This window comes from Gadus chalcogrammus, chromosome 22 (genome assembly GCF_026213295.1).
Source record: "Gadus chalcogrammus isolate NIFS_2021 chromosome 22, NIFS_Gcha_1.0, whole genome shotgun sequence".
Classification (NCBI taxonomy): Eukaryota; Metazoa; Chordata; class Actinopteri; order Gadiformes; family Gadidae; genus Gadus; species Gadus chalcogrammus.
Window position 1 is genome coordinate 19,283,451 of NC_079433.1, and position 12,401 is coordinate 19,295,851.

General features: G+C 47.7%; 1 protein-coding gene across 1 annotated transcript in view; it reads left to right on the forward strand.

Moving 5' to 3' along the window:
- The window catches only part of ctnnal1 (catenin (cadherin-associated protein), alpha-like 1), a 70,905-nt gene that overhangs the window by 55,115 nt on the left and 3,389 nt on the right, over nt 1-12,401 (forward strand). The window contains exons 5-16 of the mRNA XM_056582228.1: nt 574-663; nt 1,836-2,006; nt 3,489-3,695; nt 5,157-5,243; nt 5,561-5,719; nt 6,402-6,494; nt 7,536-7,686; nt 9,120-9,157; nt 9,244-9,294; nt 9,788-9,942; nt 10,377-10,425; nt 11,209-11,265. Of these exons, the coding sequence (XP_056438203.1) occupies nt 574-663; nt 1,836-2,006; nt 3,489-3,695; nt 5,157-5,243; nt 5,561-5,719; nt 6,402-6,494; nt 7,536-7,686; nt 9,120-9,157; nt 9,244-9,294; nt 9,788-9,942; nt 10,377-10,425; nt 11,209-11,265 (1,308 nt within the window). The remainder of the gene's footprint in view (nt 1-573; nt 664-1,835; nt 2,007-3,488; nt 3,696-5,156; nt 5,244-5,560; nt 5,720-6,401; nt 6,495-7,535; nt 7,687-9,119; nt 9,158-9,243; nt 9,295-9,787; nt 9,943-10,376; nt 10,426-11,208; nt 11,266-12,401) is intronic.

Sequence of the window (12,401 nt, forward strand, 5' to 3'; positions counted from 1 at the left end):
GTATATATTCAGCAGCAGATACACAGCAGATACAGACTATCTCCCTTCATAGAGATGCTGTTTGTTGTCTCCCCCCCTCCCCTCCCATCCTCCCTCCCTCCCTCCCTCTGCTAATTGGATCATCTGTGACCTCAGATTTGTGCAGTGATTTTGTCTGCAGTAAGCGGAGCTGTGCATGTGTGTTTGTGTGTTTGTGTGTGTGTGTGTGTGTGTGTGTGTGTGTGTGTGTGTGTGTGTGTGTGTGTGTGTGTGTGTGTGTGTGTGTGTGTGTGTGTGTGTGTGTGTGTGTGTGTGTGCCTGTACGTGCGTTTGTGTGCATGTGTGTGTGAGAGTCTGTGAATCTATTTCAATAGTGGATGTGGAATCTGTGTGGTATCTTTGCATCCCCAGAAGCAAGGAGACTTGCTACTTCTTGATAGCGCTCCAATGCTCCTGAGACCAACTTTTCAAAGTAAAAAAAAAAAAAAGTTAGACTTTTCTTGTTGCTTGATTAAACATGCTTTTTTCTGTCTGCGTGTGTGCATGTTTGTGGGTGTAAACATCTGACTCTGTGTGCGGTTTGTTGTCCTGTAGGACCTGAAGGATGAGAACAAAAGAGCCAGGATGGCGGCCGCCAGGGCAGTGCTGGAGAAGTGTACGATGATGCTCCTCACAGCCTCCAAGGTAAACCAACAATGCCAGAGTGGGAAATTCATTCACACTTGCCTTTGTTAACATTGTTGGGATATGTGCATAGCAATATCGACAATGTCAAGGTAAGTGAAAGAACATAATTACATTGCATTGATTGATATCTGTTTGTCTGTTTTTACAAAACTTGATATCGAAGGACAGGTATGTGTGAACAAAGGAACAGCAAACTATCCTCTATGTTTTTCTCCCTAATTACTCTTTCCTGTTGTTATTTTTTGTTAATGATATAAATCTTTATTTATCTTCTTAAAAATACAAATTACATTTTCTTTTCTACAAATATGATCCCAGCAGGGCTATTCTCTTGAATATTAATACCAAACATCACAAGGTCATGGCCCACAGAATTCTTCTAGTTTCCCACAGTGGGCTGTCTCAGATGGTTGGATTTCATGAATGATCTCCCGCCTTAAATAATTAAGCCCTCAGCCCTCAGCCCTCATTCCTGGTATCAAACCCTCCGGTCCATGTCAAGTCAAATCAACAGCACCTTACCACGGAGTAATAACGAACATGGACACCGTGAGGGAGAGAGATAGCGACAAAGAGAGAGATTGGGTGGTGGGGTTTAGAGATAGAGAGAATGTCGAAAGAGAATGAAGGAGAAAGAGAATAATGGAGAGAGAGAATGATGGAGAGAGAGAATGATAGAGAGAGAGAATGAAGGAGAGAGAGAATGATAGAGAGAGAGAATGATAGAGAGAGAGAATGATGGAGGGAGAGAATGATGGAGAGAGAGAATGATGGAGAGAGAGAATGATGGAGAAAGAGAATAATGGAGAGAGAGAATGATGGAGAAAGAGAATAATGGAGAGAGAGAATGATGGAGAGAGAGAATGATGGAAAGAGAGAGAATGATGGAGAGAGAGAATGATGGAGAGAGAGAATGATAGAGAGAGAGAATGATAGAGAGAGCGAATGATGGAGAGAGAGAATGATGCAGAGAGAATGACGGAGAGAGAATGATGGAGAGAAGGAATGATTGGAAGAAAATGAAGACAGAAGGAATGATGGAGAGATAGAAGGATGGCTAGAGAGGGAGCGAGGGAGAGTGTTAGTCGTTGATGGGGGGTGAGGGAGGAGAGCACATGCCATCGCAACGAAACGGTTTCTTTCCTCCTGACCCTGACTCCCTGCGACAGACCTGCCTGCGGCACCCAGATTGCGAGTCTGCGCGGATCAACAAAGACGCCGTGTTCCAGCGGATGCGCTGTGCCCTGGAGCAAGTCATTGAGATTGTGACGGAGGCGCGCAGCTCCGGGGAGACCCGGGTGCTGCCAGCCAGCCTCTACAACGGCATCAAGGACTTCAAGGTAGGGAGGGGCCAGGGAAGGCAGCCACCCGCCTATTGTCGTCGTTTTGCCCACGAGTGTGTGTAACTCTCGCCAAAATAATTGGAAATGTTCTCCCAAACGGAATACCATTTAACATCAACATTTGTCTGAACATAATTGTGTGTTTTGGAGATATGGGATTCGTTTGGGATTTCAATCAGGATTTTAAGGTTCTGCAGCCAATTGTAATTAAAGTCGCTGTAGGTATGATTCTGGAGTTGTATTGTATTTTGAAACGAGAAACAATAGTACAATACAATACATATAACAGATAGCAATACCTTTAGGTCTATGGTTGTAGTTCACCACTATGGATGATCAATACATATAACAGATAGCGTGCCCCTGCCACGTCCTACTACATGCACCGTAACCATGGTGGCTGTGAGACAGATACCCGGTTGTTAAAAAGAAATCGACCTCTGTGCCTTGAGCTACAGCCCATTTAAGGACCAAAACTACGCACCAACTTAACACCGGTTGTAAACACTTGAACCAGTCTGCAGTCTTCCGGTTGGATTCAGAAAACCTTCCATCAGGCAATTAATCACCACTTTGGCCCCCAAAGTTTTAGCAAACAAAACACTTGGTTGGAGTTTAGTAGGTTTCAAGTAGGAATTAAAAGGAGGAAGAAAACCTAATTTAGAGAAGGGAACAGAGAAAGCGTGCCTCTTTCAGGCTCTTTATCTGCCCTGTTTCATTTTAAATGTAAATGATTAAATTCCTGAAAGCCGTTTCTTATCCTCTCTGTGCGTGCTTGTCATTTCTAGGCCCATTAGTAGGCAGAGGTTCTGCTTGCCATAACAGTCCCTTCAGATGCACACACAAAACACGATACAGCAGAAATGCATTTGATGAATGCAGTATTTATTATCCTGACCTCCGATGGCCTCAACGGGGTCATCCGAGGGGTCACTAAAGCGGTTAATATAAGATGAGGGTCTCGACACATTCTAGGCAGTGCTTTTATTTTTCCCAAGGGTGGGTTAGAGTATACTAAAATCAGTCATTTCTTCTCTCCCTTTTCTTATTTCCTTCCCTCCCTCCATCCCTCTTTCCTTCCACTACTCGCTCCCTCTTTTCCTCCCTCCCTTCCTCTTTCCCTCCCTCCCTCCCTCCCCCTTTCCTTCCATTTCTTGCTTCCTATTTCCTTCGCTCCCTCCCTACCTCTTTCCTTTCTTCTCTCCCTCCCTCCTTTTTTTCTTCCCTCCCTTATTCCTACCTTCTCTCACTCCCTCCCTTTCTCCTTCTTTTCTTCTCCCCCTCCCTCGCTCCCCCTATTCTTCCCTCACTCATTCCTTCCTTCTCTCCCCCTTCCCGAACTCCCTGTTTCCTTCTCCACCCCCCTCCCTCCCTTTCTCCTTCCCTCCCTCTTTCCATCATTTCACTGCCCCTACCATCACCCAACCCCCTTCCTAAACCCTTCCCTTCTCCACCTCCCTCCCTCCCTCCCTCCTCCAGTCCCGGGTGGAGTCTCTGCGGGAGGGCGGTGGTCTGTACCCCTCGCCCCCCCAGAGCCTGGTGGGTCAGCTGGAGGCGCTGGTGGAGCGGACGGAGGACTTCACCGACTCGGCCTACACCAGCCACGAGCAGCGGCAGGCCATCCTGGGCCTGTGCCAGGTGGCCCGGCAGCACGCCCAGCAGCTGGCGCAGGCCTGGGGGGAAGCGGTACGTACCGGACCGCTGGCCGGATGGCCGGTTGGCTGGAGGGTGGGTCGGCTGGGCTGCCTGCCGGGGTGTGCTCCAGGGCCGGCCGGCTGGGTGTGCTCCAGGGCTGTGTTAAAGCCTTAGTGATGCTCAAGATGCTCGAGTTGTTTCTGCACGTTGGCACTTCTGTAGTCTCACACGTCTCTTTCTATGTTCCTCTACAGTCTGATTGCAGAAGAGCTTAAATTGGGCTGATATTGCTTTATATTTATTTCGTCCGATCCTGTTGATGGAGACGGCCGGCAGTAGTAAACAGCAGAAAAGTGTGTGCAAAGGTTTCAAATAAACACTTTGTAGACGGGCCAACGCTTAAAAATCCCCTTATGAAAGCTTCATTCAGTCACACAAATGAGTTTCTTCGGTGGAACGTCTCTGTATCGAAACGGGAACGTTTTGGGGGTTTCCGCAGGGATAAAATACGAAAGACGACGCACACAAGTAGCTGATACACACAGTAAAGTACAGGCCCCTGATATACTTCAAACTAATGTGTCGGAGTGCTGTCAAACAAAGCCCTTTTAAAGGGCTACAATGTGGTCCCTGGGATTTGTGGGTGGACGGGAGACAGACACGCGGTGCATTTGACCAATCACAGGCGTTCTCGGGGCGTGTGGGAAAACGTTGACTTAAACGTGACGTATTTAGGACATGTAAATCCAGCTTTACACTCACACACATACGGTCTCTCCCCAGCACACACACACACACACACACACACGCACACACGCACACACGCACGCACGCACGCACGCACGCACGCACGCACGCACGCACGCACACACGCACACACGCACACACACACACACACACACACACACACACACACACACACACGCACACGCACACGCACACGCACACACTCACAGTATTCCTGAGCACACTCACTTGGTCCCTGACAAAGGCCCGTTCAGCAGAGTATTACAGGACTTATTCAGTTCTCTGATACTATCGTACACAGTCTGATGTTCAGGGTCATCTCAGCCTTCCCCAATGATAACTTCATTCAACGCTGAATTGTATTGTGTGTCTCCTTGCAAAGTAAGTTAGTATGCGGTGCATGACTCATTGCAGTGACTCGGTCCACTCTGAACTAGCTGGCTGGTATCTACTATATCTACATACTGAATAAATAAGGAGGAAACACCGGAGGGGGACACTGGATTCTTGCCTTTCTATGTTTAATTATTGTTTATGTTTTATTATTTTGGTATTCTTTTAACATTTGTATATTATAATACTGAAACATCTATATAATGATTAGATGCAATTGTTTCTCATGTTGCTACTGTATCCTTGCCACATTCCTTTTGTTTATATAATTTCATAAAGCCGTCCTTCCACCACCCAGCATGGTATCCTCTATATTGCTCCATTCCATCCATTATTCAACACCTCCTCCGTGTCTCCCCCTCCCCTGAGCAGCAGGCTGCCCAGGACCAGGAGGTGACCGAGGGGGTGGAGGTGTGCATCATAAAGACCTGCCAGAGCGCCTGCGACCTCCACCGTGAGGTGAGCGACCGGCTGCCTGCCGCTCAGGGCCGGCCCGCGCGCCCAGGAAGCACGCTGTCTGATATTGATACCCGCTCGATCGCCCATCAGTTTGGTCTCTTTGTCTGTGTCTCTCCCTCTACACTTCTTCCGTCCCTGTCTTCCCCTGCCCTCCTCCCCTCCGCTCGCCTCACCTCACCCATCTTATGTTATTTCTCCGTTACTCTCATCTTTACTACTCTAATTCAACCTTCCTCTATGCTCCACTCCCCTCCTCTCCGTCTCCCCTCCTCTCCCGTCGACTCCTCCCCGTGCCCCTCCCTCCCCCCATCCTGAAGCTCCACAAAGTGGCGGTGAGCCGCGCGGCAGACCTCCTGAGGCTGCACGGGGAGCAGCTGCCCCTGCGAGCCCTCAAGGTGTCCGGAGGGGAGGGCAACCTGGAGGCGGTGGGGGAGTTCACACGCACCCTCACTGAGCAGAAGGAGCAGCTGGTGGAGGTGGGTGGTGAAGATGGGATGGGCAGGGTCAAGTTCGTAGTACTCATCTTCTGTTTGGTTGGTTTCTTGTTTGGTGGTAGCCCATTGGTTAGTTGTTTGATGGTAACCTATTGGTTGGTTGGTTGTTTGGTGGTAGCCTGTTGGTTGGTTGGTTGGTTGGTTGGTTGGTTGGTTGGTTGGTTGGTTGTTTGTGGTAGCCTATTGGTTGGTTTGTTGGTTGTTTGCTGGTAGTCTATAAGTGGTTGGATGGTAGCCCATTGGTTGGTTGGTTGCGTAAGGGTTGATTAGCATTATTGTTATGTCATTTCAAAATGAAAGGGATTGCTGAGGTGAGATATTGTTTACAAAATGCATGATGAAACATGGCATCACTTAAAAGTTGCTTTGAGTAAAGAAAGAACCACTAAATTACTATAAATTAATGTCAATATAAAGTAAGAAAGATTGTAAGATTGAATAAGAAGGTTGTGGTGGTTGCAGATATCGGATATGTTGGTGACATAGGGATGTCTCTAGAACATAGAAACCGTTGTCATCAGATCAAAGTTCTCATGAATTCTGATGCAAAGTTTCATCCTATTAAGGTGTCCTACATTATGTTGTTTTTGTATCAAAGCGAACAGTGGATGGAGAGGTTGTCACGGTAACATCCCTCTTTTCACTCTCTCTCCTCTTCCTACAGACGTGTCGCCTGCTGGGCCACGTGTCCGGTACGGAGCCCCTGGAGATCACATGTGTCCATGCTGAGGAGACCTTCCACGTGATCGGTCCACAGGTAACCCCTGAGATGTCCTTTTGTTCAGGCAACGGAAACCGGGATAATTAAATCAAGGGGGTTGGATTCAAAAGAGGGGGAAATATAGATATGAGGGATCAAATTTAAAATTGTTAAAGTTTTTGCCTAAAGTGAAGATCTGAGGATGAAAAAGGAGGGTGCAGTAATGGTGAAGCCCAGTAACGGGCTGGGGGAGTACGACAGATGGACAGACAGACCGACTTCCTCTGTCCTCCATTGGTCCGTCTCAGAACACAGAACAAACAGCTCTGCCTTTCCCGCCCATCGTCTGATGGTGTTTGCTCTTGGACGCCATCCACCACTATAATTACCTCTGGTCTAGAACATTCCGGTCTCCCTGAGAGCCTAAAGTCAGGCTCTAATGTGACCCGGCACTAATGACTCTGCTCACGAGTTCAACGGTCAGCCAATCAATAACATCACAGCAGGTGATTGCTTGGTAATATTTCTCTGCCCTGTAACGGAGAGATGTCCCCAGGGGTAATTGGCTATTAAATACTGAACCATCAGAGGAAGAGGCTGAACCCTCCTGTGTGTTTGCCTCTGTGTCCTTCTCAGAACCTGAACCGGCCAGAAATTGACGCATCAAATATTAACTTGTAATTGCTGTGTGTTTTAGAAATGGCCTTTTCTGAACAAATTAGCTGACAACTCAATGAAATGGGGACTGTCCCGCTGGATGTATTTTCTGCCAGGAATTTAAAGTGTAAGATTGTTCTGTCTTGGGGAGGAAATTATGAGAAAGAAAAAAAATAGAGAAATTCGTTTTCTAAGTTTTCCCTACCAACATTTAACACTTCATGCTGTGCAACACTAGCCAAGCATTACCAACATTGTGCCCGCGAAGTCCAACCTTTCTCCGTCTGTCATTCTCCCCCTCTGTCTCCCACTCTTCATCTCCCTCCCCCTCTCTCCCTCCTCTCTTTTTCTCCATCTCCCCCTTCTGTCCTACCTTCTCTCTCGCTCTCCTACTCTCTCCTACTCCATTCTTACCTCGCTGCCTCTCCCTCTCTCCTCCAGATCATCTCAGCCTCCCAGACGCTGGCGCTACACCCGTCCAGTAAGATCGCCAAGGAGAACCTGGAGGTGTTCTGCGAGGCGTGGGAGTCCCAGCTCTGCGACATGGCGCTGCTGCTGCGAGAGATCAACGACGTGACCGAGGGGCGCCGCGGTACGTTGTGACCTCGTGCGTGGATACGGATGCAGTCGTTATGCCCATGTCCACCTATGAGCTATGTTCCACCAGGCTATGATCCACCAGGCTATGATCCACCACCCTATGGTCCACCAGGCTTAGATCCACCACCCTATGGTCCACCAGGCTATGATCCACCAGGCTATGATCCACCAGGCTATGATCCACCAGGCTATGATCCACCACGCTATGGTCCACCAGGCTATGGTCCACTATGGTCCACTATGGTCCACCACGCTATGGTCCACTATGGTCCACTATGGTCCACTATGGTCCACCACACAAATGGTCCACTATGGTCCACCACACTATGGTTCACTTTGGTCCACTATGGTCCACTATGGTCCACCACGCTATGGTTCACTTTGGTCCACTATGGTCCACTATGGTCCACTATGGTCCACCAGGCTATGATCCACTATGGTCCACTATGGTCCACTATGGTCCACCACGTTATGATCCACAACGCTATACCGGCTGAATGTAAAAAAGGGCTGTTTTGGGGTTGGACCATTTGCGTACATGACTCCATTCACACTGAAGCCGCTGGTCATCCGAAGCAAAAACGTTGTCTAAAGGTAATAGGTTTTAATGGGTTTTAACCCTTGACACTTTGCAGGACCAGCGCTATGGACCATAGCGTGATGGACCATTTGTGAAGATACGTTGTCTTAGGTTAAGGGGCGAGGGGGTCTTGTACTAACATGTGAGCTCCTAGATCACCCTGTCCTCTTTCTTTATGAGATGAAATAGCGCTAAGGATCAGCATGAATCCTTGCTCATGGGCTCATGGCGGAATGTATTCTGCACGTGTGGTGATGTTTCGACCAGTGGGTCCCTCAGTGTGCCAGGGAGGACAGATCCGTGAATCCTCTGTGTCTCTGTGTGTCGTCAGCTTCAATGAAAGCAACGTTCACTTCAGAGCAGAAGCCAGCATGAGAAGAATTCTATCAATGTCATTATTGGGCCCTCGCGCTCCTCTTTTTTTCTTGTTTTTCTCTCCCTTCCTGGCTCTTCTTTTCAAACTGTTTGACTGTGTGTACATTAGTGTTCGAGTACTGTCATTTTAAGGACAGCGTTAAAGGCAAAACTTTCTAATTTCCATAATTATTACATTCCCCCCCCCACCCCCTCTGTGTAAGACATTTTCTCGGACCCCTCATCTACCCTCAGGCGATCACTTACATAATGAGTTTGTACTTCATTAAGCAGAAAGTATCATGACACTGGAGAAGCCAGGCAGGAGGATTATGCAGTATTATGTAGTCTTAGGTCCGCAGTATACCTGTAGGGAGCCTGGAGCAAGACACGAAACCAAAAGCTGCCCCTAAATAACCTTTATCTTCAAAGCAAAACGTAACGTGAGTCCGCCGCAAAGACATGCTCTCAAACCTTGTTTCTGTTTCTAGGTGACAAGAAACCATATTTATCTCTTCCCAGACCTGGGGTGAGTGCCACCCTAATCACACATATCCCACTCATACATGTTATTAAAGTGTTTCATGACTGACTGAGGCTGCTCTGTACACACAGAAACACACGGCCAACCTGAAGACGACCAAAGCCGTGAAGCTGGATGCAGAGGTAACCCCCCCTTCCTCACCTGCTGTACCTCTCATCATTATGTGTGAGATACACCGTCTGGTTCCTTGCTGTGATTGGACACCATTCATCATCTTCTGTGGACTGGCTGTCTCTAGGAGGGAGAATGGATTGTTGTGGTGTATGCGTGTGTGTGTCTGTGTTTGGTTTGCTTGTGCTTGATAAAGCTTTTTTTTAAAAGGTGACAAACAGCCGAGATACAAGGTAGACTACGGAGAAATGTAGTATTGGAATGGTAAATGGATATCTGCAATGTGGATTGGTGGTTAATGTTTCTGTGTGTGTGTGTGTGGGTGTGGGTGTGGGTGTGTGTGTGTGTGTGTGTGTGTGTGTGTGTGTGTGTGTGTGTGTGTGTGTGTGTGTGTGTGTGTGTGTGTGTGTGTGTGTGTGTGCGTGTTTGTGCCTGTATGCTTGCACATGTGTGTGTGTGTGTGTGCGTGTGTGCCTGTGTGTGCCTGTGTGTGTGCGCGTGCAGGAGCAGACAAGCATGGCCAAGCTGGGCGTGGAGCTGCGTCTGCTGTCGTCGGACATGGACGGAGAGCTGGACAAGTGGGAGGAGCAGGAGCACGAGGTGGTCCGACATGGCCAGAGCCTGGCCAGCATGGCCTACAGCATGTACCTCTTCACCAGGTGGCCTAGCAAACACACACAGGCACGCACGCACGCACATACACACCCACACACAAACACACACACACTTGCACACACACACACTTTCACACTTTCACACGCACACATACACACACACACATACACACACATAAAAATGCCGTAAAACCACAGGCACTCGCACATAGTATGGAAGAACACAAAAATATGTGTAATTACCACTTCATGCACAGGCAGGAAGTGTCAGGCATTCTCCATCTAAAGAAAGACCAACCCTGACCAACCGAGAAGTTGGGAAATAGAACTAGTTGACATAAATCATGTTGCTTAATGTTTATACAGAGCTATTGATCGCTGTTGAGGGCTGGCCTCAGGTTTTTATTCGTGTTACATCCATTATCTCACTATCTGTGTGTGCATGTGTATGTGCGTGTGTTTCTGTATCGATCTGCCAGAGGGGAGGGACTTCTGAAAACAACCCTGGATCTCTTTCATCAGGCAGAGGTTTGTGTGACCTTCTCTTCTGAACATCATCTCTCTCTCTCTCTCTCTCTCTCTCTCTCTCTCTCTCTCTCTCTCTCTCTCTCTCTCTCTCTCTCTCTCTCCTCTCTCTCTCTCTCTCTCTCTCTCTCTCTCTCTCTCTCTCTCTCTCTCTCTCTCTCTCTCTCTCTCTCTCTCTCTCTCTCTCTCTCTCTCTCTCTCTCTCTCTCTCTCTCTCTTTCTCTCCTCCCCCTCCATGTTGGGGCCGAGGCCTCTATGCCCAGGTGTCTGAATCAATAGGCGGCTAAATGAAGAGTGGTCACAAAAATTCCCACTCAGGTCAGCCTTGTTGCTTGGATATCGTCGGAACCTATTCATGTCGTCACACGTCTTTAACCTTTTAAACGAAGATACTTTTACGAGCAAGGTCGAAAGAAAAATGGAAGCACACAACCATTGGAGCAGCAATTAAGTATTTCAAGTGCTGTAGGATTACTCAAATTGTGTTTTATGTAGTTTATAGATGAAAAGAAGATGGAGGGGACAGTAGCAGTAGGGTCTGAGTTAATAACTCATAGTAGTAGTTATAATAATAATTTTATATCACCTTCACCTTTGGGTGCCTGTCAGCACGGTTGTCATGGTTTCCTTCTCTTCCCTTTCCTGTCTATCGTGTGACCCTGTGAATTGCCTCTCTCTCTCTCTGCTGTTGGGTCAAAAGAAAACCAGGGCTTTGTTCTCGTCTGGTTTTAGAGAAGCTTCATAGAAGTTCCATATTCTATCTTTTTATTTCATTATTTTTTGCAGGTGCTCTCAGAGGAGGGAATCCAGCTGTGCTCCTCTCTGAGCAATTTCTCCATTCAGGTATATTTATTCATGATTCAATCAAACACAGACACGCACACGCCTGCACACACACGCGCGCGCGCACCGCAATGTTTATTCATCTTTCTGAATTATTGAAATACATTCAACAGAATTACCAAACACTCTCACACAAATCTACATTCTACTGAAGTACTGGCACGCAATATGGGAGAGAAGAGGAATGAGCAGAGCAAACTTTTGAGGCAATGGCTTCTTCTAGGATCAGAACCGGTCCCAACTAGACTGCCCCTCACTATCCTGTCGGAATCACACAAAGGGGGGAATGGAAGGACACGTGTGTGTGTGTGTGTGTGTGTGTGTGTGTGTGTGTGTGTGTGTGTGTGTGTGTGTGTGTGTGTGTGTGTGTGTGTGTGTGTGTGTGTGTGTGTGTGTGTGTCTATCTGTGTGTGTGTGTGTGTGTGTGTGTGTGTGTGTGTGTGTGTGTGTGTGTGTGTGTGTGTGTGTGTGTGTGTGTGTGTGTGTGTGTGTGTGTGTGTGTGTGTGTGTGTGTGTGTGCGTGCGTGCGTGCGTGCGTGCGTGCGTGCGTGCGTGCGTGCGTGCGTGCGTGCGTGTGTGTGTGTGTGCGTAGGCGATTGACTGTGTACCGGTGTAGATGTGTTTGGTTGTGTGTGTGTCACCAAGTTCTATACTACATAATCAGTGAGCTGAGGATGCTTTATTGACCCCACTCCCCTCTGATTAATTACAGCAAACTTAGTCCCTACCAGTCCCTCTGCCACAAAACTCCATCGCCCACCTTTATGGCTCTCGTGTTAAAGATAGTTATTCATGCAAATTAGCGTCCTTATTATTTGTAATTATCAAATAGTTATTTCAGAGCAGCAGCTTCTCAACCTCGATACACTGCCTGCGTGAGGAAGATTAGTCTCATCATCGTTGCCGGGCTCTATGTCTTAGTCGTGTAAATGCATATTTATTGGGTTAAGTTTAGGGGTCAAAGTGAAGGTATGTATTAAGTCCTGGTTTTGCTATCCAAATATCACACTCCAACAACCACTCCAGAGTGCACCAGAAAACGAATTACCTTACAAGCCATTGCTTCTGAAAAGAGTGTGTGCGTGTGTATGTGTTTGTGTGTGTGTGTGTGTGTGTGTGTGTGTGTGTGTGTGTGT